Consider the following 27,741-nt stretch of genomic DNA (forward strand, 5'->3'; position numbering starts at 1 on the left):
AGGATGCCGCTAACATGACGTGGTTCAAACGAATGGTATGCAACCTGCAGAAGGTTCCCGACATACAGAGTAGGATGATATAATTGTATCGAGCATACTTGTGGATAATGACAAGAAATGTTTTGCAAGTTTTACTTTCAAACAAAATTAAGTAGAGTAAAACGCTTTCCTTCAAAAAACAAAGACTCAAAAATAAAACTCAAAAATAGAGTGGTAGCAATTGATGCAATGACGGCACGGTTTCCTGTGCCTCGGTGGTGATTTCTTACGATGTGTAGAAACAAGTACACCATCTTACTCTTATAAATAACCCCGATTAAAGTAATAAATGCACGATGATCAATCCATCTATAGTAAACATGTCTCCCAACAAGGAGGAATATATAAAGGACTGGGACTTTGAGACGTGATTGGAAGACAAAATATTCAGTCCAGACGTTACAAATTATAGCGTTCAAAATTAATCAGCTCTGTCGTGAGCTCTACTCATCAAGAAAATGAATTAAGAAAGACCGAACGCTGAAATCCATACTGAAGGAAAAGAGATCAATATGTAAAATTTCGTTCGAGTGCGAAGAAGGTGAAATTATTTGACGAAAAACGAGACAAGAGACATAATCATTAATAATAATCTCAAAAAGAATTCACAAGGAGGTGGTGTTCCTTAAAACCATTAAATGGATCCATTGCCAGTCCAAACGTACACCCCTTGGACTAGCCAAGCATTTAATCACCAACAATTACCTCTATCGCTAGACGAACACCGATCACTTCCATTTCTGAGAACTAGAGCAATGTAAGGAACAGGAGAGGGACGGGAGGAGGACATTTTCTTTCGTCTTCACTCTCCACTTCGAGATTGACGCCCTCGGTATGAGGCGAACGGCCTAAATTTCCGAAGGTGTAGGAATTCTAAGGCTTTATCCCGGTTGCCGCTACGACAACACTGCCAACTCGGTACGCTGTTCGCCGGCGGATTTAGTGTGTCTTCGTGCCTCAGGGAAGACGGCGGCCAAGTGTGTCCCGGGTCAGTTATCCTCCGTCCCCTTCCTCCTTCTTGACTGGATCCTAAATTCATCACAATGCGCGCAATATCCTCTAGCCAACCTCAAAAAGAGGCCTGGAGATTCCCACACAACACAGCACGTTTAAACCGCTTGAGGTTTTTTTTTTAAATTTTCGCAGTACTTTCACTTTCTTTTCCTCCGCCGACGATTTTTTTGTGATTCCTTAACGACTTTTTTCGGCCTTCATTACCTTGCGCTTGAACCTGCGTCCGATGGCGCCGAAATCGAAATCCCCGCCGGAAAACCTCCTCCTGGCCGAGGGACGAGCCACAGGCACGTCGTCGGAGGAGGCGGAAGCGTACGACGTCATGCTGTTGACGGAGAGCTGCAACTCCCACATCTCCGGGCCAAGCATTGTGCGCGAATCAAACAAACAACGCTGCGGGGTGGCGGGGGTTGACGGGCGAGGAAGGGGTGATCGGGGTGGGTTGGAGAGGAGAGAAAGGTAGGCGAAAGAATTAGGTTGTGAGAAAGGAGGGGAAAAAGAGCTGGGGGGTCGCCGAGGATTTTGTATGGGAGGGAAAAGGATTGCGAGGGTGACGCCACACGAAAAAGAGAACGTCAGGAGGGGGTGACGAACGGAGGCGAGAAGGGAGAGTGAAGCAAAAAAAGAAAGAAAGGCTAGGGAGTAAAATAGGGAATTGTCGTGTCCCAGTGGGGAGACGGCGGAGTCGAAAGGTTGGGGAGAAGAATTTAGGAGAGCCCTAAAAAGAGTTTAGTGGAGGAAGGGGTGGGTTTTTTGAGGGGGAAGGGAGGGAAGGGGCCGGACATTGGTAGATGGGAGGGGAAAATGAGAGCATGTGGTTGCTCGTTCCACCCTCCCCGCTTCTTCACCCCCTTCGACCTGTGTGTAGGATCACCTTCAAAGACCCACACGGTCTCTCACACATACGCAAGCGTGTCCGCTCTCACCCACACGAGGAAAAAACACACGGCCAGACCCTCTGGAAACGGCAAAACACACGCTTCGACTAATATGGCTTCCAGAGTTTAGACTGAGACCTTCGACGATACCTCACCACCGTCATTTCTCCCTCCCGCCTCTCCCCCCCCACCCTCCAACCCTCCTCTCCCGCCCTCTCAACCAATCTCACACTTCCTTATCTACCCCTACACTCCCTCCCACCGCCCCAACACCAATCACCCCACCCTCTCTCCCTCTTTAGCTTCATCGCCTTCCCATATTCAACCCCACCCAATAACGCCCCTCCCGTTGCCCCAAAACACCTTTAACTCCCTCCTTTCTCCACTACCGCGGGAGTGATAAATATTACGAGGACGATCCCGATAAGCCATCATATCCCTCCCCTTTTTTCCCACCCAAGACGGAAGTGGGGATGGGGGATAAGGAGAGGGTGTATACCGAGAAAGCGCGGAGACTGTCCTCTCGGATGGATGGGGGATGAGGAGATCGCCGGCTCTCGTATTGACGGATGCCCCCCAAAGAGTGAGTGCAAAGGCTGATATCTCCCATCCCCTTTCCACTCCCGCCACACCCTAACCTCCTGATAGTTATCGGGAGAGGTGACAAAAATAAAAGTAAGTGTGTTAGGGTCCGGGTTGCCACATTAACTTCCAATCCAAAGGAAGTTCGCAGAGTCGGGATGAAACTCTCTTATCAACCGCGCTCAGTCATCTTGGAATAACCTGAACGTTTTCGACCAAAATATTATAAGAAGCATGGTTATTCTGATCCATGCAGTCCATCTTCTAGCACATATAATATCGATATCCGGTTTCAGAGAGAGGTGAAAGATCCATTAAGGGATTGGTTTTGCTCGTGAAACGAGTGACAGGTAAAATATGCTCTACACTTGTACTGAAATTATTGGTGCAGTTAACACAGTGAAAAATCAACTACTAAAGTAATTTCCAATACGCATGGTTAGAGGAAAAAGTTAAATTCCGAAATAAGTTGACCCTGACACCTATTACTCGTATTTTATATTTGAGATCCAATTGGTAATCATACTTGTAATATAGCCTACGAAAAATTTATTGAAATTCAGTTATGAATTCACCTGATCTTAAATTCTAAGTAAACAAAAGTTCAATAATGTGTCAAATATTCCGTTCTCGAATGATTCCCAGCCCAAGATCGAAAGCGTTTTAGTGAGTCTCGTAAAGAATCTTTAACGACTCGGACTCAAATGCGCAAACATTTCTTGTCACCAAGGAAACTTCTCACATTTGGCCGGTATCAGGTCATGAATCACATATTTACAAATTCGATGGCAATGAATAACGTAACTCAATCCAGTATCGAAGGATAAATCCGACCAGTTCACTAGTTAAACTTAGAGAACGGTGGTCTTTTTAGCAGGAGTAATTTCAAATTGCAACTACCTTGAGTTAGAAATATTGTTGTTATTTCAATGATGACTAAGTTTAAGGCATTTGCATTAACTTCACACTGGTTACTGTTAAAATTTAATGCAATCTTAGTACGAACCATATTTGATAGCGTCAGGAAAATCGGAGATTTTAGGACTTCTAATCAATTTTTTCTAATGAAAACACAACTTGATATTAAAACTTCAGTAATGTAAATTCTTTGACTGTGATAGTTAAGTCCGACAGGGTATAAATATTCTAAAAAAGAAAGTTATCTCACCTTCCGTACTCGGAAATAGTTTCCTGCCAATAATAAAAGTATACGAGAAATGATTCGATGACAAGACATACAAATCCAATATCAGTGCGTGATAGCAAGCAAAAATGGAAGGATATACTGTTCATCTTTGGCGATAATAATAGTCTATAAGATTGTCCTTACCATCGATTCAGTACAGAATTCAAAGATGATGGCACACATAATTTCGGTGTTATGTTTTTATTCAATAAACCGGGAGTCACTCCTTAAATTTATGCTGGTAAACCCACACAACTGCGGATTGACATTCACACGAAATATTTTTTCAACTTATTTATCGTTGGTTTACCATTACGCCACGATCTAAGTCTCCATCAAATCCCGACAAGGAAGAGAACATAACCAAGGGTGTTCATCGTGTACTCAGCACCGTAAACTCATGAAATTTCTCTAATCTACATGTTTTGTAGCGAAAGATAATTAACTATTATTATGCACTCGAAGGAATCCAGTTGATACAATACCTAAAATGTACTTATGTTTATATCCTATCAACTTCCTAAACCTCTATGGATGAACACACAAGCAACTGTATTTATAATAAGGCCATAACCACCACAACAGTAACCATACAGCATGCCAGTTTGAAAGGTTAGAATCACCTTGCACCAACCATGGCGAAGTTTGAATCACGCATTAAGGTTAACATCAAAGGCTAACAAATCACGCCAGTTTATTTCCTTGTACCGCCTGCAGTTTTTCAGGAAATTTCAGTACCCAGGGAATCACTCAACCAGAGCTTAGCCGGGCGTGCCCAAAGGCATCATTAGGATTTGAAGTCGGGACCCTTCGGTCATACCCCAATGATGGGCTCACAAGCCTATCACCACGAATAAATAACCAGGTTGTTTTTTATAAACGAAAAACGACCTAAGAAGGTCATTTAATATTAACAAAGGCTTACAAAAGTAACTATGGAACAACGTATTTCGACAAGAGAACCATTTAAAAGCTTTGCTTAGGCACCATGCTTCTAGAAAGCATACAGTTATAGAAACATATAAATATCATTATTAATTTTAATAAATAAATGGATTCCTTAATTAGGACGTATACAGCCGCGATTAATTGTAATGAAGGTGAAATATCATCTATTTACGTTATTACGAAATTAATGGACCATATTTATCCCAGGAGCTCTCTACCACCACAATAATATAATATTTCATGAATGAAACTCTTTGGCACTATTCTTTGAATTTTGAAAGGGGGCTTAAATTCTTACCCAACTCAAATATACGGGTAGCTTGGTAGCCAGATATTCATTAATGACGAAAGATCCTTATTTAAGTTCTTAAAAAACGTCGTCGACGTAAACACAATACAATTTATTGACGATGAAGATGTTAGATGTTACTTCGTATGAATCGTTTACACATGAACAAATGACAACAAATTGCGCCCTCTTGTTTGCTGTTGCACATACGTGTATTTTTAGATCTTGTAATAAATTAATGACTGCAGGTTGCCAGGTGTTTGCGTGCGTAATCCCGTGGTAAAAGAAATGAGTGAACAGCCACAGGAAACAAAGAAAAAGAAGTATAATGCCAGGAAAAATACTAGAAATAAAAAAAATAAGCCAGCAAAGAAATATATGGGTACTGGGACATTAAAAATTACAGCGCTTATAAAACTAAACTTCTGAACTTACTCGGTTATTTTCAGTTTATCTGCCAAACGCAAGGTTTATTTCTGTCTATTTGGCTCAGCCAGCAATGATTACGAAAATTAGTAAATTTGTTTCTCTGGCAGAGGATTATCATTACACCTACTTTATCAGACCAACGTAATGAGGATCTGGATGACTCTCACATTCTCGGTACAATTAAATCTAAACTTTGCAAACTAACTTCTTTCCTTTTATGGTTAAATAGGGATGCACTGACTTTACTGCAAATGCGATAATCATGATCAACATACACCTTAAGCCATCAAAAAATTCGATACAACTCTTTGCGATGCATATGTTATTATTAAGTATTGGAAATCTTCATTTACTACTTACCAAGCCTCGTCGTTGCAGCCGCATGTCTCTCTCCCTATTATTATTCTTTTCAATTCTTAATTCTAATGTTTTAACGCCCAAAATGCTTTCAAGATCGCCCAGAAATTTCTTTTATGGTCTTCCACTTCTTTTTCGTCCAAGTACTTTTCCTTCAAATTCATTTTATTCATTGGAAAGTTGTCATGATACAGAACATGCCCAATAAATTTAATTTTCCATTTCACCAATTCTCTTATCAAATGCCTATCCTCTTTAACTATCCTTATAACTTCTATGTTGCTCTTCTTATGTACCAAGCTTTCTTGTGCCATCCTTCTCTAAATCCAAATTATCCATTTATTCTAAATTAAACTTTTCCATCTATTCTATTGTTTGCGTTTCACTTTCACCTAACTACATACTCGGAAGAAATGTTTTGCAATTTGAAGGATATTTAAATTCCCTAGTTCATGTGTTCGTTTCCAGAAACTTTGCCTTCACTTTCGTATACCTTCTTTGCCACAGACATCCTTCTTTTTACTGCAGAGGTGCAACTATTATCTCTTATAATTACGCTCCCCAAATAAGAGTATCATTCTAATTGACTTTTCGGGGGTTCTTTCTTGTTTTTCGAAACTACCATAGCTTCGGCTGTTTTCAAAATTATATTAAAAATCCAATTTTCCATAGCTGTGAACAAGATTTTGAGCATCCTATTCATCACTCTATCCGATTCGGCAAGAGTGCAAGTATAGTCTGCAAACCCAATGCAGCGTATCTTATTTTCAATATCTTTTAAATTAATACTAATTATTGTTTTCTCATTCATCTTCACTATAGCTTCTTCAATCTATAAGTTATAACTAGATGTGATGATAATAGAAAACCTTGTCTTTCTTACCCTCCCAATCTCTGATTCATTATCGCGTTCATTAATTGCTCTTCGGGTACTTTGATTCTGTCAGAGCTGAAATAAAAGCATTGGCAAGCAAGCAAAAGCAAGCCTTATGCCCTTGTAGCCTGCTCCCACACAGCACGCAGGCATGATCCATTTTAAATCAACCGTATATATTTCAGAAAAATAAAAGCTGACGAAGGAAAAACATGCATCGAGTAATATCGTGCATGAGTTTCGCAAATAAAAGATATTACCAATTTTTCCACATATCAATATACCGTAAACCGGAGTTTCGACGTTTTTTACGTAATCTGAAATGTATCTAATTACGTGCAAACGATGAAACCACGGTGGGCAATATACATGTGTATAACTGTGTGGAAAGTTTCTAAGTATATTTTATTTACAACCAAGAAATCCTACAAAGATAAACCAGGCATTATAGACTATACAAGGATAATTTCCAAATGTCCTTCGAAACTACGAGGTGTAGGGTAACTCGGCATATCATAAAATATTGCGAAATGTCATTGGACCAGATATAAACTGTGATACGAGACGCGATAAGAGTGTTCGATACAAAATACTAAATTGCAGATTTATATAGAGTTTCAAAATTCACACATTTGCTATCCTGAATAAACTTAGAGTTGCGATGCTCTACTTCGAAAGCCGTAGGATTCTGCGCGTAGTGTTTGTCCTTGCAGAAGTTACTAGACCACACTAAGCGTGTCGCACTGTGTTTCATCTGAGTAGATTAATATCTACGCAACAAATTGGAAACCTTCTTTTTGTTTTACTTAAATACAGAAAATGCCACTTTAAATGAGGTTATTTCCTGTCATTGTATGCTCAATGCCCAATAGAAGTTCTAAAAGGTCGTTGACTTTAGATTTACTCACTTTTTTCGCTCACCTGCTCTGTGCTGGCGTTGGTTGAAGAGAGGTTATTTCTCATCCTTCATCCACGGCAGAATTGTAAATTATTTTCGGTTGCCAAGCCAAAAATGTAATGAAACGAGAATGAACGAGACGGGCTTCTATATTGGACGGTTCAAGATGGCTAGAGTTCATGCTTTAATTACGTACATTTTTACAAATACTTTTCCCAGTTACTTGTCCCAAAGTCAATATCAATTACTTGGCAATTCATTATTTTATCTATTTAGAACCAAACATGATTACAGAGTGCTCAAACGCATACGATCTTCAATTCACATTAACAAGGTTATAAATAAAATGTTTTTATCTATCAATTCCTTGAATTCATGCACTGCATTGCATTTCGTCTATTTTTGCCTTGCATGCACCCAATAGAATATAAATTAGGTTTACATGTTCAATGGAAATTAGGGAAAGGTGCAGTTTATTTCTACATTCCTCCAAAAACTTCCGATGAATCATATTCCTCATTCAACGGCATGATTTTTCTTGTTCATTGCAAAATAAACATTTATGTGCCTATGCTTAATATGAGCCATTAGGAACATTTGTACTTGCATGAGACTATTATAAGTTTCTCGGCTCATCAGGCCTCAGGCAAATTATTCCCTGGTGTAACACCTTTAATATTTCCTAGAAAGATGACGTTTATTTCTAATGTGTATCTCAGTTTCTAAAGTATGAAGACCCTCTGGTGGAGACATAAACCGTCTACACACATGCTGCATCAAATGATTCTCTTACGACCCTAATTCCATTATTTGTACACATTTCTTCAAGGTATATTTTGTTACAAATTGAATTCGTTAATGTTAACGACTTTTAGGAGTTCAGTCGTTCAAATTCGCGAAATTGATATTTTGGTGCGTAACCACCATCGCAATCCATAATACGAATTTCGTCTGAATTATAGTTAGTAATTACGGACCTCCTAGAATTCCTTGCAGTGCCAGGAATCGCATTACATTGGGTTTCGTATGACGAAATTTGGAGAACAATGATACAACTTTCGTTATCCATCGCGTAAACAATGATAACCCGCGCGCTTTCTATGAAAGACCTTGATCCCGTCACATGCGAGTATTTCTTAATCTTTATTTTGCTAAGTAGCAACCCTTTATATCGCAGAAGTGATTGAAAAAATACAAATACAGAGCCAAATGCTTTTTTTCTCATTTTAATAACCATGTTACCATGCGTAGCCCACAATAATCGTAAATTAAAACAAGCGCTTTGATAGTTAGTTATAATATTCCGGGAATAAACAAACGTAATTTGCGATATTGAGGAACACAAGTTAAGAAACTGGTTCAGATTAAATTGCGCCCATCAAATCACTTCACCGTTATACCTAGAACCACGGCAGCTTTCTTACGCTGCACTAAACTAGTAGAGTGTGAATCATTGTTGGAAGAGGATATACCGGAATACGAAATTCTGTTTCTGAAAATAATGGAAACTGGATCGGCGACATCCACGTGAAAAATAGGACCAATAAATAGTGAACAAATATTTACTTTCCCATAATTTTCTTTTGATGCGGCATAAAGTAAGAGATACCCGTGTAATAATGCGGACGGAATTTCCTTGAACCTCCCGATAATACTAACCCCGTAATCAAGCATTCCTATCTGAAGAAGCTGTTCTATTGATTGAAGCTTCCTTGACCGCAAAAAATGTCATGCGTTTCCTACAAGAACCACTCTTAAGCAGTAATACACTTCACGGATAAATAATAACGATTAAAGTGCAATTGCTACATAAGAAATGGAAGTCTTAAAATTTTTCAGTGCCGAAAATTTACCGACAAAGGATCATTTTGATTTATCACAACTGATCATTGATGTGGGAATATAAATGTCCACATCTACATGCTGAGGAATCTTATGTACGCAGTCATGAAACGTAAATTAATATTATAATCACTGGATGTCACACCAGGGATTATCATTTTTGGAAAACAATTAAACAGAGGTGCGCACTTATTTTTATGATTCTGCTTACGTTAAAAGTAAAGTGATTGCTGATAATTCCTCTTTCAACTGTACTTGGGAACCTATGACGTCATTTTCATGGGCATGTTTTTCCCCGAACGATGTCGCTTGAACTCGATGAATACTTAAGGGAGCAAGAGTGGTGGACAAACAGTAGCGGCACGCCATGAGAACTGCCTTAATCAATATAACCTTTCCCCCAATGTTCGTTCGGATATACAAGATTGTATAGATCAAAACAATATGAAATTACTACCATTAAGGCCGTTTTCAAAGAGACTTATTACAGTTATCAGTACTGGAATCAGGATGTTCAATATAGGATGCGAAGTTGGAAAGTGAAAAATGAACCTTTTTACACGAAACTCTCCTCACGACTTTCGATTTTTGCGCACGCGCACACGCTTTTGTATTTCCGGTCGGGGCAGGTGCTTACGCTTTTTAATTTCGAGAATTATTTCATGCCAGATTCCATCCACAGTTCTGAAGAGAAAACGGCTGTGGTATTAGAAGCAATGGTAGTGGACAAACGTTTACACTAACCAAGACAAAAAAAGGAAATCTGGGCAAGGAATTGGATTCGAAGGATAACGTTTAAGTACGTTTAACGGTACTGGTGTTTTGCGAGGCTGCGGAATGAACAGTTGAGTTAAGACATTTGCAGTTGTAGAAGCTATACGCGAATGAACTACGATAGTAAATTATGAAATATTTCAATATTCACGTGGCTTCTTCGCCAAGAGCAAATTTTCAACGACAGATCACGAAAACTGGCTTCCTACAAAAAAATTATGTGCTCCAGAGGCTCACAGTTAGTCTCTTGAAACACCCCAGCTCATCTAATCTGGTAGCTAAATTCTAGCATCAGATATAAAATATGCATTATAGGTAATCTACAGGTTAAGGTAGGTTTTGGACGTACACAATTAAATATTTCTTTTGTCTCTCCTAACAAGACACTACCCAACATCCCACTCCACAACAAATTCCCTCTTCATTTACGTATACTTCAATCCTCCCTTCATCCCGTCCAACATCCCTATCATATTCCTGCCCTTTCCTCGTTTGCCTAATAGTCCCCTCTCTATCATATCTTCTTCTTCCCTCTATCATGTCTTCAATAGCCTATTGCCAACCAACATGCTTTGCATCCATCTTTTCGGTCTCCTCATGACTTCTACAAGCAATCCCTTTTCCACCACCACCATACCTAAAACCTCCCCTTCGGTCAGAAAATATGCATCGTAATTATTATCTTTTCAGTACCGAATATCGAATGCAACTCATTTATCGAACAAAATTTCCACTTTTATACGAATTTAAATATCCTGAATCCAGTACTGAAATAAAAATATCGTAAATCGGCCTTTAGTTTTGGAACCTTGTAGTTAATGTTTACCATGAATTGCTTTGTGTAACATAAGCGTCAAGGTAAAAGGTCATGCTAAATAATAAATATTACGTAAGAAGAAGCCCCCCAACGCACTTACCTCAGCGGAAAAGACAAGTAATGGCATGGGAGAGAAAAGAGTCGGATCTAGAAGTACGAACGTTTGGTAGGTTGTGGGAAAGAAGACGCGTCATGAAACTAAATATCAGGGACAGGCAGGAACTAGCCGCTAAATATTACGCTGAAAATCGCACAAAAACTACTGGACTTTAGCTGACTCTGCCGTCACTTTTTGTAAGACTGGGAAATAAAGTGCTATCCTCAGGTCCGATGCTATCCTCACGCCATTTAGAATGGACACGCTAAAGCCACAAAATAAAAATAATAGGATGACACCGATATTTGATTGCCGGGATGATCCATCGATCACAGTCAACAAACGAGCACATCCCGGAGAGATCCCTGGGGAGCGTTCCCGGAAATGAGGGCCTTATTTTTTTTGTGGCCGCTCACCAAGAACAAAAAATTCTAGACAACTATAGCGAAGGCCGGAAGTTCGACTACAGTTGAATTGATGAGTCCGTGCTTTCAAGGTGCCAAAATGAGGCTGCATATGCCGGTATGAAGAATTTCCTAAAAAAACAGATTAGCGTTGAGTTTTTGCCTGTCGATTGTTTGCTAACGTCTTTTAGATTAAAAAAAAATTCATAATTTTTCCTGAAGATTATTGCCATAGGTAATCTACCGGTTAAGGTAGGTTTTGAATTAACATAACTACTAAGTAATGAGCTTGTGTATCCTAACAACACACAACGCAATATCCTACTCTACAACAAGCCCCTCTTCATCCAAAGAACTTATCATGATTAAAAAGGAGTACTGCATCAAAAAAATCACCAGCTCACTGCTATGAATGACGTTGGTAGAAATAGCCAAGCTAGTGATGCTTACTTACGATAACAGAGAGCAACTATATCTCTTAATGCTACAGTCACACACTTGCTGCAAAAACAGTGTAGTGGTCACATTCTGCACTTGTGATCCTATTCTCTTACTTGGGATAACCTAACCGTTAAAAACTTAGCCGGTAATTTATATCCTCGTAGAGCCATAGGGAACCTGACTACACGAGATAGCTTGAATTCTCAGAATTTTTCGCTGAAATCATCGTGGAGAGTCACAGTGCTCTAAATTGCACATGGAAAGAATAATGGTATGCATGTCTTCGCTTCATGGGGGAAACGAAAAGAACGTCGACATAACTGAATAATACCGAAAACATAAGTCTGCAATCGGAAGGCCTTTGATCCAAACATTTTTTTATAAGTATAATTTTAAACGCGATTTTACCGAGGAACTGGATATTGATTTCTTTTTGTTCAACCCATAAGTAAAAATCACCTTAAATTTATAAGGTCAACATTAATGTACATCTATATTAGACCCTTCAAGACCGCACATAGGCATGTGGTAAATAGTATTTGGATTACAGCTTCTATGTCAATATAATTTGAAAAAAAATCTTTGGGAATTGTCTAGCTGGGAGGGTTCTGACATAGAATTAAGGATTTGATTTAAGAAATGTTCGAAACAGAGGAAGGGAATCTGAACATGAGTGCAAACAATAAAATTATATGAATTTTTAAATTTGCAGTGACAAGGTATACCTTTTATTTTAAATGTTTAATGTGCAACAAAGTACTTTCCCTACGTCTAAAATAAATTTGAAGCAGCGAGGTGATTATAGCAGTTTACTGATAAATCTCTAGATTACCCAGTACAATTCATGATCTATTTAAATTTGCAATTGAAAAATCAGCCTTTTGCCCTAAAATATGTCCTTTCAACTCCTAATAATATCCAATTATATTATGCTGTCATGATTGCCTTTTCCCTAACCACCACTCGTTTAAATCCTCAAAAAAATATTTTTGTATGCGCTGCCGCTTTCAATATATTCTTCTCAAAGTCATCATGCCTGAATGTTCAACTAGTTGTCCATCTTCTTCACTTCATTTTCTTACGCTTTATTTTTAAACCCTGAGGCTACTTGTGGTATTCTCCACCATGCTGGTATTTCATAAACGTTCCATTTGAGCTAATCTGACATTCAGAAATTCTATTTATAAGTAATGAAGCAGCATTTATGTGAAGTCTGGGCCAATATTTCATCGAAATCTCAACTTGTGAAAATAGTAATAATTCTATCAATTTAAAATGGTATCTTCGACTCCTACTCAATTCTTATGAATCATCATGCCTACTTCGTCTAAAATTTTCCAATTTGTGCCCCCATGTAGAAACAGTATACAATTTAACCTTTCCACTTCTTGAGCATCTCAATAATTTCGATTTCTAGAGGTTTACCTCCATTCTACGACTAATCATTTTTTTCATTTACTACATTTACGTTCACCATTAACTGCAATCGATCGCCTTACAGCTTATTTCATCAGGTTTAATAAGATTGAGTGAAGAACTGCATATTTTCAAAATTGAATTCAAGGCCTCGTGGCCCAACGGATAAGGCGTCGGACTTCGGATCCGAAGATTGCAGGTTCAAATCCTGCCGGGGTCGATTTTTTGCCAGTTCCATTTCCCGCATCTTGCCTGTCAACTCATATATCTTGGGTTGGATTCCCACCTAAGTGGGCTTCACCTTTCGTCCTCTAAAGGTGTCATCCCGCCTCCAAAATTATACGCTAAATAATTTCTTTTCAAACTACCCTTATGTGTTCACATTGGACCCTTACCTCTCTATTGAGAGATTAAAAAGCAAGGTTGATTACAGTCAGCAGTTTAACTGTTTCCTCGCCTAATTATCACTGCTCCATCTTGATTCATTTTTGCTTAAGCAGTATGATTCATGCATAGGAGAGAACGCCTCTTTTCGAATATAATATATCTGTGAATCTAGTTCACTCCGATATTCTGCCTACTTTCATTAATTTTTTTCTAATGAATAGGAAGAACATCCTCTGATACTGCGCGAGACAAAAAAGGAATTTGTGCTTTATACACTTCTTTTTCTATAGTTGATCTTATTACTGAAATAGTCACATGGGAGTACCACTCTTTTCCCTAAAACCACAATGGTCTTCTCCCAAGAAGTCATTTCCCTAATCAAAATTTTGCCAAAATTCTTGATTCTACTTTTCCGCTTGCATAGCTCTCGCATTACAAAAATGTGCATATACTCAAGATGGGGATAAAAATAGACTCGGCCAAAGAAGAAAGAAATCGGCCCAACTACTACGTAGGCAGCAAAAAATCTCTTCAAACTCCCACACCTATCTACCATTGTCTAACCCACAGCCGACCCACGCCTTTCGATGTAACCTACTTTCTTAATTATTTAATTCTTTCGATTATTCTTCTTACCTACCGAGAATATTGTTGGTTCCATTCGCAAATTCTGTCTTCCTTTCTACTTTATTATTTCTATCTATTTGTTCGATTAAAACTTCTGTCACACTTGTCATCCGTTTTTCAATATCTTCCCGCCTATTCTCCACTGATTTCATATTCTCCTCAATTATAATTTAATCGAATTATTCCAAGTATTCTTATTTTTAATTATATTCAAATTACACCTTCTAACTCTCCATCCGCATTTTATCTCCTTTAACTCTTGTCCACCCTTCACAGCCAATTAATCCCGATTCCGGCCCGCATAAGCAAAACTTTGTTATGGAGGGCTCTTTCCGAATCTTATTGTAGGCATGATATGGTTTAACGACCCTCCCCTTAATCTATCGCCATTTCTTTACATGACATCTTTGACATAATAATAATCATTGAGTCGACATGCAGATGGGTCTGTATTATGCCGTAACGAGATTAAAGAATAGAAAGCATACACGTACTTCGAGGAGACATTAAAGCTAATAGGCTAAGTAGTGCCCATTAAGTACAAAAAGAAGCGCTGAAGAAACGCAATAGTTAGTAGTACATGCATAGAGAAAATTCTTGCCATTATGATATGGGTATAATACGAATACGTATGTAGTAGGATGAAATTAACGGTAAATGTATTCACTGCAATAAGCCGTAAAATCTCATAATATCGACGATACGACTTTTCGAAAGAAAGAAACTTAAGAAATAAGTAACTAATGCTCGAATACAGGGTCCGCATAAAGCATTTATGAGTGCAAAATCAAAATGATGAAAAATGAACAATCAAAATATAGCACTCAATCATTGAATATAATTTTTATGTTTTACCCATTACATGTACATAATATGAGATTAGATGCAATAGGGAAATTAATCCAAAAAGTTTAATTATAGAATTCATCAAAGAAATAAACATGAACATATTTCGGGTTTTATATGCAACCACGCAAATATTGGAAAGGAAGCATTTCACAAAGAAAACTACTGCCGACTTTGACCTTTTTCTTGTTTCGAGCTCTTCTCGGAAGGAAGACTTATCACCATTAATAGCGATAATGATTGTATTCAAAAATAAATTCTGTGGAATTCACGATAGATTTCGGCTCGGGAATCATGAATGTCAAGAATGCCTGAAAAGCCATTGACTAATTAAATAGGCTTGGAAAGGTTGAAAAGTAGGAATTTCCTCTAAAACATCCACTTGGGTTTTAAATAAAAGATTGTGGTTGCTTAGAATACAATACGATCACACTGTTGGACGTACGTCATTTTATGGATACGCTCTTTTTCCTGAATAAATCAAAGAACTGAGTACAAAGCTACACTTTTCAGCCTTCCTAATATATTAATTTAATTCCTATTTCTACCAATGAGAATCAGAAACGGCTACGGAAATCTCCTGTTAATTTACGTTTTTTCAGCGCAGCCAATATAATTACGTTTGAAAGCAGGAAGTGGAACAAAAATATATCTCTAATCATAGAATAATACCTTAAAACAATGTCCTTGTCTAGTAATGTTTATAACTACCAGCTTAACCTTTAATCGATTCAAATCTATGGATTTGAGAGCAGGAGTAGAAGAGTATTTAGGTACACCCATATGATTGATTGTTCCTGATATTTAATAAAAGTATCACTGCAGTATATCCCATTTGTCAAATATTAACAATGCTCTCCCGCGTTATGCAACATATTTGAGCTCCACTGGATAGACATTTTAAAAGAGGTAAAACCAGGTACTTCTTTTGAAAATTAAGTCGGAACAATGCCGTCACAGGTCATTCAATCTTAAGAATAGTTGGCCAAAGCCCTCCATTTCGGCTATCCAATGCCGCTAATCTCACATTCAGATGGCTCTAATTTCTAATACCACTACAAATTGAAGTCTAATAAAGTTACTTTGAGGGTTATTCAAAGATAGAGACTTATGGTAAATGTCTTATAAGAGAGAATGTAAAAATACTGCATCTTTAAAATGACACTTCGGTTATAAAAAAGACTCGCAGGAAATAAAGTAATAATATAAAGTGACCCTATTTTAATGATAGAATACATTTCACTGAGTGTTTAGATTGATGTAGTGACAACATAAGAATGCTGTTTTAAGGCAAGGAAGCTTTTAGGATGATGCACCTTATATTAATTACGCCAAAATTACTGTACGATAATATTACTATACTTGCATCTCCTTCACGATAATAAAATATGGAGAACGGGATGGTGCGGTAGCTATCGTACTGGCTTCCCACACTGAGGGCCGGGGTTCGAATCCCGGAGGTGGCAGATATATTTCAGAGGTTTCCCGATCCCTATTTGACATGCTATGAGTGAGAACGCCGTCCATCGCATGGAACGTCAAGCTGAGGACTCCTTGGCGCCATTCGTTAAAGAGTAAGCTAATGCCGGCGCCGGGTTTCTCTCCCCCTTTCATCTTTTCCTTCATCCTTTCCATCATTGGAAATTACCTAAGCGGTCGATCGCCTCCCCTAAATACTACTACTACTTAGTAAAATTTTATCAAAGGGCAATCTACATTTTATTTGACTAAGTTCATTTCCCCACAATGGACTTGCCATATGCTCCGATCTTACTCAGCTTCCAAAGGACATTTTACAGCCAGATCAAAGTACAGCCGTACGTCCAAGCAGTAACACTACATTTCCTAATTAGAATAAATGGTAAATTGAGGAGGCACAATCTAAGCTAAGTTTCTTTCCTTTGACGAACAAAATATCAATTCTCGTGACGGGTTTCAAAACTGCGACCTAACAGCCATATGCCTCACCCTACGAAATAACAAGGCCAGCGTATCATATTGTACTTGAGTATAGAAAACTTCTACTCCTTTAAATACTCTGGGCAAAATCATACATTGTAATTTCTACGTTATTGAGCGATTGACTACCGCTAGCACGGCTGCCTGACATCCAATTCTGCAGATGGAAACCGCAGCAAAAATAATAGTTAATGCCCATGGAAAATATTTTAGATGGGAGCATATCTCGGAAAATGTGATTGATAAAAAAAGCGAAACGTAAATCTGAAAAAATTACGTGGAATCATAATTGGATAAGTATTCACCCATTGGCGGATTCAAGTCCGGCCCTTGCACTTCCAGCCAAAAATTATCAAAGTATGATATTTTGCATTCAAAAATGGTGTGGAAAAAGGACAGGTGAACAAGGGAATGGGTATATACGCTTTATGAGTAAATAATTTCATATTAGAGCATAAGGTGAGCTCTATCCTTACCTACCAGAAAGTACACTTTCGAATTACTGTAATCGTAGTAGTTACAAAATAAAAAAAAACCGTAGAAGGTTCTCTCAACTCCGACATTCTTGTGAAGAAGTTAAGCTCATCTTCCAAGCCTCTTGTGGCTGGCCGAGGCCAATACCATTAAATGCCGGCTGTCACTATCGAGGCTAGAATCCAGGAGAGAGTGTGGGTCGAATCCCACAAACGAGATTGCGGAGGAGATTTATGTCGCACTGGTCTCCGGGGAGACGGAAACGGAGAAGGTCTCATTAGGGTCGGCGGAGGTGATCAATCTGAGCATTCTCAAGAGCTAACCAAAGGGAGAGCTGAATTCTTGATGGAGAGAGAAGACTCTTTTCTGTCCTTCTGAATTGCGCTGCATTTTCAAAGAGCTCACACATCCCCTCAATAACGAGTATTGCATGAGAGTAATCTGAGAATCATTACTGCCGCACGTCTGCTTCGCCCGCTGTCTTCCTCGAGCAAATCAACTTCATTAGTTAATTCAGGGTAGATGACGATGATTTCATTCGCTTGATCCCAGAAATAGTGGGCACCCGACGGTGAACACACCCGCAGTATGTTCGGACAACTTTGTCCAAATAACTTACGTTTAAAATTATTTGATACTATGATACCAAAGTTTCTTCTTTAAATGGAAAATTGTAGAACCGAATATATACTTTATAATACTTATATTTTTACTTAACATTTCCCCCCTTTCCAATAGAAAACGGCAGCAAACTGTATAGCATCTTAATCCACGATGGAAAATTTATAAAGCTCAGTTAAATTTAAAATGTTCGTCTAATTTCACTCATATTAATTCTAACACTTATTCATTAATTGATAGTCTACCGTTTAAGGTAGTTTTTAAATGGAAACAAACTTAAGACAACTACAATTCATACCCTCGTCTAATAAGACACACTGTCACACCAGAATACATTAAACTGATCTTCAACTCCGCAAACATTCTACCTCCTTTCATTCCATCCTATATGCCTATCCTCCACTCCCCCCACTTCGTCTCTTGGCTAACATTCTCCCCATCTATCACAGTCTTCTTATATTAACCATAGTTTTAGAATTTTTTTCATTTAAAGTTTTCGCAAAATACACGTCCCAGGATTGCCGCTAACCCAAAAGGAAAGAGGACAAGATTGATGGAACTCTGAGCAACCACAACTGAAATAAATAACATTTCGTCCATTTAAATAACACTATTTAATAAGGAGTTGACATACGCTTAATAGAATATTTTTTCAATTAAAAATCAATTTATACCATAGTCCTTTTTGTACTTTCATATATGTACTTGTGAGATAAATGCCTGGAGAGGCATTAACAAATAATGAACAAGATTAAATCTCTTTGTCTATCTCTGGATCACAGAGAAAATAAATAGGAGTGTATAAATGTTTATATTGCATACTATCATTATCTTTCAATATATTTCGAGTCCCGAGAACAAAATTGTATAGAAATAGGACCCAGAGGTAGATACAACAAGAATTTAAACACGGAATATACATTATTTTCAGGACAAGTGTATGCTTTTCAGACTAGTCTCACTGATAAGGCGTTTCATTTGTCATTCCAACAAAATATACCGAAATCCTCCTCATACCCGCCCTTTAGCGACATTTCGCAGGTATAATTCGAAGACAGGAAGTAAATGGGCGAAATATTTCGAGACATCGGAATATTGAAGACTGACTGAGTAGGAAATGGGCAAGGCCCTCCATAAACGGCGAAGATATTGCCAATTCTCTTTTCAGGTCTGTCAAAAGCTTACCTCCGACCGGTATACTACTGCTAATAGTAATGCAAAGACGCAAATTTCAATATTTCATGATTACGAGAAGTAAAACCAGTATTGGAAAATATAATATCTGAATAGAAATCTGGCCAAATAGCGCACTAAATGTACTTTATTTGGTGCAATAATATAGATTGAGAAGTTTACTTTTTTATTTATAATTTCAAATTTGATTCAGCAGCTTAATTACGAAAAGTTTGAGACATCGGTACATTCATACTGGAGAAAATAAATAATTTTATAGAGTTCCAATGAATCCTCTCGCCGGTGCATGAATGGAAATTAAGAATTCCAGAAGAATTTTTCTATTTTCAGCATTAGAGTCTACTTACGTCGTAGGGTCCCTTTCTGGAGGTAGTAATTGCTATACATAGGATGTGCTCTAGTTTTAAAAACAAGCCCTCTTATGGGCATAAGGCGGCCTAATGGACGACGCGTCCGGCTGCTGACGAAAGGGTCCTTAGTCCTTCGAAAGTTCAAACCTTGGTGACTCTGGACAGCCAACGCTTCACCCAAACTACTCGTATGATTTTTACGGGCATTATATCTTGTTGAGAAACCATGGCGTTACAGGGAAAGGAACTGGAAACTCTACCCAAATGTATAAATATCACATTCCGTGGAGCAAAATACGAAACTCTACCCTCACCTTCCAACCTTCAAGTTGTTCACATTGTTTATTTAGCGACTGTATCACAAGAATTTTGATCCAGCGGCTGAATGAAGTTTTTCAACGTAATTACTCGTAATAATTTAAGAGTGTCATAATATACCTTTTGCTTATTTCTAGTTGTTAAAGCAAATCAATGAAGACCCTAAGATTAATTTATGTAACATTGGTTGCGATATCGAGTGAGATACAGCTATAAAAATATTTAATCAATGTGTCTAGTCACCCTCGAAAATGATCAAAGGTCGTATTCACGTCATGTCGACCAATTGTATCATCAATTTCTATCATAGGTAACCCAACTGCATTTTTATATTATCTGGGATCGATCATATATTATATATTTCCACAAGGAGTTTGAGTTTTAATTGAACTTAGTAAGACTTATGGTCGATTAACGTGGTGGTCAGGTTTTGGTCATAGTGCTTGCATTTAGCAAATGGAAGGCCGGTAGCCAAAGAATTTTAATCGATCGTATATGCGGCATGCCAAAGTCTGCGAATTCACAATGGTAAAATCCTACAAATCAAATAATCGCTACCCGATCCAGATTCATGTCCATAATTTAATCTTCAAATTAGTGGCTAACTTCAATTACTGAAGGGGAAGGTGATGTTAGGAAAAGCATAGCAAACTGTGGAATTTGGGAGGAGAGTTGTTACAGGAATTAAGACGTTGCTAGAAAATTGGTGGTAATAATAATAGTAATAAATATATCGTGGTAAATGCGAAAACTAGGTAAGCAACGATAAAATAATTTATCTTAGAACTCAAGCAATTCGATGGACCGATAGTATGTTTAGCAGCAATATTGTTTCAAACATAAAAACGAGTATGGTGTGATGTAATATTAGGGTGGTTCCGAAAATTTGTTGTTTGAAATGTAACTTGAAAAGAACCAGAAAACATGGCATATAACATACGGTCAGATTCTCAGCAGATGCAAACCCTATCTCATTTCAACGTTCGCTTGGTGTACCTTTTGCGTTTCACATAAACTTCAGTTCTAAGATCATTATTACAATAGATAATACTTGGAAAACAATAACGATACTCAATTTTAATACGCTTTTTAATACTAAGACTAGCATAGAAAACCTTAAAACTAAATAGCGTAAAATTCATCGGCGAATGGATGAAAATTATGCTCGTATTGCTGTTCTTTTTGCCAAAGACAAAGACTATCTTATACAATTCCAAATAATTAGGGAATCCCTTTCAGTAGGTATCACGTAAAGTGATCAACCTGGGAAACCAAGAGAATTAGTATCCGTAGAAGGCGATAGCTTGGCGAAACAGAACATTTTAGAGTAAGAATATCGTTTAAAAAGCGATGACAGACACAAACTTGATTCCATTGCACACTATTGAAATGTTTCTAAACTTCTTTAGACCCTCAATTCAACGGAAAAGTTATACACACAGTAATGCTCCTCAAAGCCTGCATTTATCATTCGGAGGACCAAACGAGAAGATTAGGTTTCTATGCTTAGTTTAAGATTAAAGCCATTCTTCCCGGGCAAAAAAAATATATTACCTTGTGCAGTTGGATGGAATTTTAAAAATATTTAAAACTCTAAGAACAAAAAACATCATCGTTTTCTTATGATGTGATGTGGCAAAATGAAACGTTGAAGGACAGTTCAAAATGACGATGTGCACTACTGAAATGTTTCTAAACCCATTCGTCTGCCGTGCCCATGATCTATGGCAACAGAACAAGAAAACTTAGAGAGAAAATAGCCTTTATAGTGGCTGCTTTGGTAAGGTTGAAACTATTTAAATCAGAAAATAACAGCCTCCAAACTGATACATGATAGTTTATCAGTCTAACGGTTCTTCCTTTAAGAACAACATGAAACAGAAGATAACATCCTCGAATACGAGAATGCAACTGATTCCAATGAAAGGGATTCTAACATCAACAGCAACAACGTGAACGCATATTAAGTCCTCGACTCGAGTACTTAACTCGAGTTAGAGATCATCATACGTAGGGTATTGCTTCTTTTAGTAAATAAAAAACCAAGAGATAATATAATTTGTAAACTAATTTGATATTAATAGTACGTCTTTCCAAAACATTTTGTTCTTGAGAAGAGCCGTCCGAGAGCATTTCTAAAGCAGCAAATACTTATTTATGTATGCCTCTTCCAACATGCCAATGGGCACGGCTTAACCTTCTATATCCACAGATTTTTAAATTAGCAGAGCATTGAAAAACCTCTCCGCTGGCAATCTCGCATGGGAGCAGCCCTTCAGTTGGAACAACAGAAGGATTACTCAATTCATAAGTCCGAGTATACACAGGGGAAAAATCTTATAGAACTTACAGATAACGAGTGGAAGTCTTTTTCTGATAACGTGGATCATTTCAAAAAGAAAACTAACATAAACATTAAACAAGAGCTAATATATTGTGTGAAGGTTTTTTTTTGAAAACACATCGGTTATTTATGACTCCAAACAAAGGATGTTTTTTTCTCACATCTCACATCGACCAGATCAGTACTATCTGACTTACCTAAAATAGCCTGTCTAATCATTTTGGAAGGTTAAAAAAAGGTGCACGACTGTCCAAAATGATGGGAAGGTACACCCAATTAACTAACCACTGGCGATAAACTCCGCGAATACATGAATTTATCTTTTCTACGAATACAAGTAGAAACTAAAATAACACCGCAGAGAAGCACACATGCAACGCCAAGGAGCGTTTGATCGGGGCTTATTTTACCATAACTTCTCGTACTAATTATTATGCAAGTCATATTAACTCCTGAATCAGCCAGTTGATCAAGCATCAAATTAAGTGAAAACTGCAAATGCCAATAATATCAGTATAGTTTCGCAGCCACAGGAGAAGAAGACGGAAGTACTGACAGGTGTATTTATTTTTATTGCATTTTTTTAACGCATTTTCGCACGTCGCCCATCACGATATCGACCGCCCGATGTTTTTTTTGACTACTTTACACATTGGAAGATAGGGTGTGCCGGATAACCAGCATTTGCAGTACACGTGTTACCCGTAAATTTTTCACTGCTAACGGTTAAGACACTGGACTGGTCAATTTTTTTCTTCTTTTCGGCTACTTTGAAAATGTTGGTCCAAAACACTACCGAGATAGGTTACCTATTCTACCTGCCTCCTCCAAAAGTGCCACCTAGTTTAGTCCTATCTAAACGCTTAACTTAGCTTTCCTCTTCGTCGAAAACCACATAACCTTTGTTTTGTTAACATCGATTCTCATCTCATAACTATCTAACTGACTTTCTAATACGCTCAGCAATGCCCTTAGCTCACTGGATAATTAAAGCTTGATCATCCCAACCAAATTTCATTCCTATCTCCAGTTCTTCCAATGACTCTTCCGCCATTTCCTCCATATATGTACGTTAAAAATCATGAATGAGAATCGACAACCCTGTTTTAGTTCTCTTTCTTAGCCGTTTCTTTCTGAGACTGCCCACCCCAACTTTCCACCAACCTGACCGCACCTGAACGGCTGAGACATACACAGGTTGCGAATAAGTCGCCTATCCCTCTAATCTGCTACTTTTTTCAGCAATATAATCATTAATTCTATCCAATTCACTCTATTAAACGCCTTCTCGAAATCTACTACACAAACAAATACATCCTGATTGCATTCCGTATTTCTCTCTATTAGTGATTACATTACTGCATCGGTATTTCTCATGTCTATCCCTTTTCTGAAACCAACCGCTCATCCCCTAAGTAATCATTTGCCCTGCTTTCCATTTACTTATAATGATCGGATGCACCACTTTAGCTTCTTGCGAAATGAAACTAATTTTTCTTTCGTCTTCACATATGGCTGTCTTTGGCTTTTTTTTAGAATGGAACTAACACTGGTCTGACGAAATTTTGCGGCAAGTTTTTATGTCCTCTAATTGGTCGTATACCCGGCATGGCTCTGCTAGCTAAGCTTTGTAGTGGTCAGGACTCAGATGTCTCTCATAATAGCTTGGGATATTTAATTAAGGTGGTTTCCCTATGCCTTCCTTAAGAGCGTTTTTAACGTGGCACCATCACTCAAATTGCCGCCTCACTGGCGTCAGAGGCCTTTTCTGCCGCCTCACTGAGGAACAGACGTTGCTTGGACTACCTTTCGTCTAGCCGCTACCCTTCGACCTATATGATCTATATTGACCTGGCATGGGTCACCCTACCAGGAGCCTCGAGCTGTTCTCGTCCCTCCAGAACAGCTCAAGGGGCCATCAGAACGCATAAGCACTTTCACCACAGCTACGATGTAGGCCATGGGGAGGGACATATTATAGGATAGATTTTAACTGCAGAGTAAAATTACGTGCCACATGAAATTTGCATTAAAAATAACAATCATCACTACGCAATTCTCCTTCTCTTATTACTCTGCATGCCATTGAAATACGGTAACACAACTGTTTTGCTTTGCCAAATAAGTCCTTTTTAAGGTATAGGGCTCTTCCTTAGAATACATTTTTAAACCATGAATAGAAATAAATTCTAAGCTAATCCTTCGTCCAGTTAAACCATGGACATCCCGGATCTTCTGTGAAATGGAATGAAGTGAATAGAAGGGTATTACTTGGCGAGTTCCATTTTTACCTAAGTTCAATTATTGGGCTCAAAAAGCGTGGTGGGCGTACTTTCAAACCACCAAGCATCCAAATTGCAACTAATTACCCAGAATCACCAGAAAACCTTCTCTGGCGTAAATACTCAGCAATAAAATAAGCTCATATGATATGAACGTTTATTGCGACCACAAATTATGAGAAAAAAAATGTTTTACCTCTTAAATGAAGTCAAATTTTTACAAATGTTGCCGACCTTCAATCCACGAGAGGAGGAAATTGCGCGTCATTACATGGTCGTATCACATTAATATATTTTCCAAATGAATTCACACAACCGTTCCATTCTCTACGTCTATAAATTGCGAAATATTTTTTCATGCATTAAAATCCATAAAACGTCACAACTTACGTCATTATAACGGTTGGAATAACTATTTGATACTAGCTTAGATCAGATAAAAATTATGGCACGTTTTGCTGAACCTCGAAGACTCCCAGCCAGTTTTTCATTTCATAAATCTTTCTTTCTGCATTAACCCAGTCACTTAAAAGGATTTTCAATGAATTTAATGAACTTTAATTGTACCATTTTGAATCTTTTTCATAAGCACGCTGTATTTCAGCCCATTTGAAAATAAAGAAACAGAAGAAATTATACATTTTTTTCATCACGATCTTTCTCCCCGTCTAGTCACGCTAGTCTCTTCAGTCCTACCCAGAAAGATCAGATTGTTTGCAGAGACATATGAAGACCGAAGAAAAAGAAAAAAAACTTCTAACATGCTAGACGGATAGATAAGGAGGATGAGGAGAAATGCGGGGAAGGGAACGTTTCACAACGCGTCAGCAACAGCGGACCACGACAGCCGAGAGCAAGATCGCATCCGCACATTCCAGTGCCGAGTCGTAAAAAAAATGAGCGTACATAAAACAACACGTGTGGAATTGGTGCGAGGGAAGAGGCATTGGTGATGAAGGTTGGGGAAGGATTTTAATAAGGGCAGAGGACGATGCGTGTAGACCATTCACATTAATAATCAATTAGCGAAGGCTGACCAGTAGAAATATAACACACAATAGGTATTTATAGATCGTTGGAAACCCTAAATAACGCAACAAAACGCAAACAACGGGGGACGGGGATTGGCAGAGCGAAAAACGGTATTGCAATCGGGTGGTGACCATTAAGTTGCCACAATCACTCACTTTATCATTCATGAAAAAGGAGTCCATAACTATATTCTTAATCCGTTCGGCATAAAACTTCAACTAAGAATAAACTATATTACACGATTGACGAACCATTCCGCTGGATCTAATGATTATTTCAGTCGAACATAAAATATAATTTTCTAAGATAATTCTCAAAACAAGTCCGAAAATTTTGAAAGGTGATAAATTGTATGCATATAATACATACCCCTTAACTTTAACCGCCGAATCCAGTGATTCACTGTAAGCATTTCAATAATTACTCCGAAATGTAAATTATACGTAGCATATAAAATTTTATCAAGTAATCATTTTATCATATTTTATTATTATTTTATCAAGTTATAGAAGTCTCACAAATAGTAATATTGCCCATTTTTAGAGGCACATATTACTAATTAGTTATCATCAATAATGTGGAGATTTAGTGTTTCTGCAATCTACTGGAAACTACTTTTCTATTCGTATTATAAATGACAACATTAGTCTTAGAGGAAATGATATTGCAGGCCAACCATACAAAATATCTCCTATCAACAGGCTGCACAAGAGATAATTGGAGACCTTGCCGCATTAGGAAAAATTATATTAAATATATAAATCTTTTCGTAAAATCGCATTACTTATCTGTAGTATCAGTAGATGCATAAAGTAACTATTACGGACATTTTGTTTGTAAATTCAACAACAAAAATTATCGGAAATTTATGAAATTATAAATGGATTTTCAAATATTTTTTAACTTAAAAAATCAATAATAGCGGTCGTGGGCCGCATAGAAAGCAACGGCGGGCCGCGAACTGGTATAGCCTATAACGATCTCGCCACAGAAGTCGTAAGACATAGTCGATACAGTTGTCGCGGCTTTAATCGTGTAGAAGGTATATGGAGCTTCGAATTTATTTAAAAGTTTTCACCTCAGCATCAAAAAGTAGGTACGGGGTCATTCTTCCACCAGCTATGGCAAAGGCTCAAGAGAAAGTTGGAATAATGCCTCTTCATAGACCTAAGGATATAAAACTGTGAAATTTGATAATATTATGTAAATACGCAGATGTTCTGAAGTACTTTTAATATTAGCTCCCTCAATTGAAAAGCTTCAAGCTACTCTCTGGAAGACCACTGAGTATTCCTGAGTTCATAAAATGAAGAAAATGCGGTAAGACCTCACAACGCACAATCGTTCCACGGGTCTTTGGGGAGCAGAAACGATTATTAAATTAAGGTAGACGGGTAACTTGTCAGCGTTGCTGGGTTATAATGTAGGATGTTCGTCAAGTGGGTAACGCTTGAAGAATGTTTCGCCTCCTGTATGAAACCTCCGCTTACAATTCTAACCTCCGATTCTATAACCATTTATTCAAAGAACGGCTTTTATCTCAAGCAACTTCAAAAAGCTGCGAGGCAGTGAGCAATGCGTCCATCCTCGACCAAATGCGTCCATTCCCAGAATATGCCCATTTGAAGGAAATTTATAAACATTTGTGACGCGGAAATCATTTATATGTGCATTAAAATTTTCTTTTGGCTAAGCTTCCACTCGCCAAATTTTTCTGGTGAACTAAAATATTATACGAAGCACTAGAATTCAACAAGCAAGGAGACCAATAAAAATGGCTAAAATTCTTTCATCAAAATAAAAGTATCCATTTTTTAATTCCTTGTTTGGATCCCACCGAGCCAGCGCGGTACTAAATGTTATATTTACATTCTAACGGCAGTCTAATTTATATACTGAATATTCCAAGAGACTAAGGCACTCACGTCTCCCTCAATAGTCTTAACTATGCAATGAGTTATGTATAAGTTATATAAATAGTCGATTCGTAAAAATGCTCGAGTTTTAAATTCAACATCAAAT

General features: G+C 37.9%; 1 protein-coding gene and 1 non-coding gene across 5 annotated transcripts in view; one reads left to right on the forward strand and one right to left on the reverse strand.

The window, feature by feature from the left end:
* Nucleotides 1-27,741, reverse strand: part of SNF4Agamma (SNF4/AMP-activated protein kinase gamma subunit) — a 426,140-nt gene that overhangs the window by 276,271 nt on the left and 122,128 nt on the right. Inside the window, exon 1 of one of the 4 annotated variants that reach the window (XM_071595649.1) lies at nucleotides 1,258-1,437. The exons of the other annotated variants lie outside the window; for them this stretch is intronic. Within the exon in view, the coding sequence (XP_071451750.1) occupies nucleotides 1,258-1,422 (165 nt within the window). The 5' untranslated portion in view covers nucleotides 1,423-1,437. Of the gene's footprint in view, nucleotides 1-1,257; nucleotides 1,438-27,741 lie in introns of those variants that run through there. 4 annotated transcript variants of the gene reach the window in all.
* On the forward strand, nucleotides 13,433-13,505 carry TRNAR-UCG (transfer RNA arginine (anticodon UCG)). The gene has a single exon. It is a non-coding gene; the product is annotated as a tRNA-Arg (tRNA).

Source organism: Hetaerina americana, unplaced genomic scaffold (genome assembly GCF_022747635.1).
Source record: "Hetaerina americana unplaced genomic scaffold, ioHetAmer1.1.p SCAF_7, whole genome shotgun sequence".
NCBI classification, from domain to species: Eukaryota; Metazoa; Arthropoda; class Insecta; order Odonata; family Calopterygidae; genus Hetaerina; species Hetaerina americana.